The sequence below is a fragment of the Tupaia chinensis genome, unplaced genomic scaffold (assembly GCF_000334495.1).
Source record: "Tupaia chinensis unplaced genomic scaffold, TupChi_1.0 Scaffold000178_1, whole genome shotgun sequence".
Taxonomy (NCBI): domain Eukaryota; kingdom Metazoa; phylum Chordata; class Mammalia; order Scandentia; family Tupaiidae; genus Tupaia; species Tupaia belangeri.
The window spans coordinates 1,484,404-1,486,275 of record NW_006159653.1 but is presented as its reverse complement, the minus strand read 5'-3'; the positions used below and the strand labels follow the sequence as shown (position 1 = coordinate 1,486,275).

Sequence of the window (1,872 nt, the reverse complement as noted above, 5' to 3'; positions counted from 1 at the left end):
ACGACGCTCCAGTCCAGGAGCCTGGCTGGCAGGAGCGGTGGGCGCCGAGAGGACTGAGGACCACAGCTGTGTGGCTCCTCACGCGGGGTGGAAAGCGCACGCTCTCCAGGGACAACCTGACACACACGGCCTGCCATCTCCTCGCCGATGAGCCATTAACGGGTAACCCATCTGCACTGGAAACGCGACGTCAAGGCTGACTCTGGCCGCCGCACGTGCTCGACCATGCTGAGGTCCCCTGCAGCGTGAGGACAGCACATCCAGGGCGCAGTGACGTACACTAGAGGACCCACACAGGCCGGGGGCAGAGCAGCCGGCTGAGCCTCTGCAGGAAGCTCAGGGCAGAAACCGAGAGGCAAACACACCGGCTCCCTCTGCTCTCCCGGGCCCCCATCGCGGCCCACGTGCAACCCACAAGCAGAGCCGGGTGTCGGCCAGCGACCGTCCACCAAAGCCACTGATATGGCCAAGCCTCCGTCTGCAACATGCACTGGGAAGGCATGGCCAACCTTGGGTGTGCGGACACCAGCGTTCCCGTCAGCCAGGGAGGCCAGGCTCCGCACTAGAAACATTTCCTCCTTAAACTACCAGGAACGCTGAATTAGGTTAATGCAGCACTTCCTGGGGCCAGCAGGTGGTGTAGTGATTAAGGCGCGGACTCCCACATGGCCGACCACATTTCAAGTCCTGGACCTGGTGGCTTGAAACTCACACTGTACCCGCATGTGTGCATGCCCCAAATCCAGAGAGAATGGAGAAGGGACTGCGGCGTGGCCATCCCCCCAGAGGAGGATCTCTCACTTTCTGTCTCTGTCCGTCTCTGGTGAGCACATGCACCCTACAGCAACAATGTCTCAGAATAAAAAGTAGCACTTCCAAAGATCTAAGTGAAAGATCTCCTTCCTAGAAACCCACTGGACTGGGGTGCTATGTGTGCTATTTATAGAAAGGCTGCAAACCTGCTCTGGGATGGAAAGAATGCAGGAGCCACCAGCCCGCAGGAGGCAGGAGGGCACAGGGAGAGAGCACTGCGGGCGGCACCTATGGGGCAAGGCGGGTGTGCTCCTGCTATGCTGCACCTCAGGGTCGCCTTTTCGCCAGCTCTGGAGGTGGCTGCGGGTCCCTCCCTACTGGCCACAACGGAGCCCAGCTGCAGATGAAAGGACGGCAGCCCTGTGCCCTCAGGGCCTTCAGGCCACGAACCCTTGAAGCACAGGACAGCTGCCCACCAGAGCCCTGAAAGCTGGTCCCAGTGTGGCATGTCCCCCACCTGACACCTGGGGGAAAGACCCAGCAGGTATTTTCTCTCTTCCCAGTTCTTCTGTCTGCTGTTTCAAACAGCCAACGGCTGAAACTCGCCAAGGACCTGCTGGGAAGAACTCGGCCCCTGCCCAGACAGCGGGCGCAGGGGAGAGCTCTGCCCTGTGCGGGAGGGAAGGAGCTGCCTCCCAGGACATGGGACGCGGCTGCCCCCAAGCGCCTCCCGGCGTGCAGGCCGCAGGATGGGTGGTCTGGGGGCTCGCCTGCAGGGGCTGGGGTCTGGGGTCTCCGCGCCGTGGGCCCCTACCTTTTCCGCGAGGTCCTGAGCCGCCGGCGCCGCTCCCCACGGCGCAGGGCGGCTCCTTCCTGGGCCTCTTGCTCTGCGGCCTGACCCTGGACCGGAGGAAGTGGTGCTGGTCCTGGGGGCTGCCCTGCGGCGGGGAGGGCGCCTGCGGGCCGGCGGGCGCGGGGGTGCCGTCGGCGCGGGGGCTCTGCGCCGCCCTCTTTGTGCCGCTGCTCTCGTCCGCCGCGTCCGCGTCCGCGTCCGCGCCGCCGGCCCCTTCTCCGTCCAGGGACTCCTCATCGGCCGACCTCTTGCCCCGCTTCTTTACG

General features: G+C 64.3%; 1 protein-coding gene across 1 annotated transcript in view; it reads right to left on the bottom strand.

Annotated features, from left to right (window-relative positions):
- Positions 1–1,860, bottom strand: part of CRAMP1 (cramped chromatin regulator 1) — a gene marked incomplete at its 5' end in the record, with an annotated part of 53,477 nt that extends 51,617 nt beyond the window's left edge. Inside the window, 1 exon segment of the mRNA XM_014587021.2 lies at positions 1,568–1,860. Coding sequence (XP_014442507.1) covers positions 1,568–1,860 — 293 coding nt within the window.
- Between the last annotated feature and the right edge of the window lie 12 nt (positions 1,861–1,872).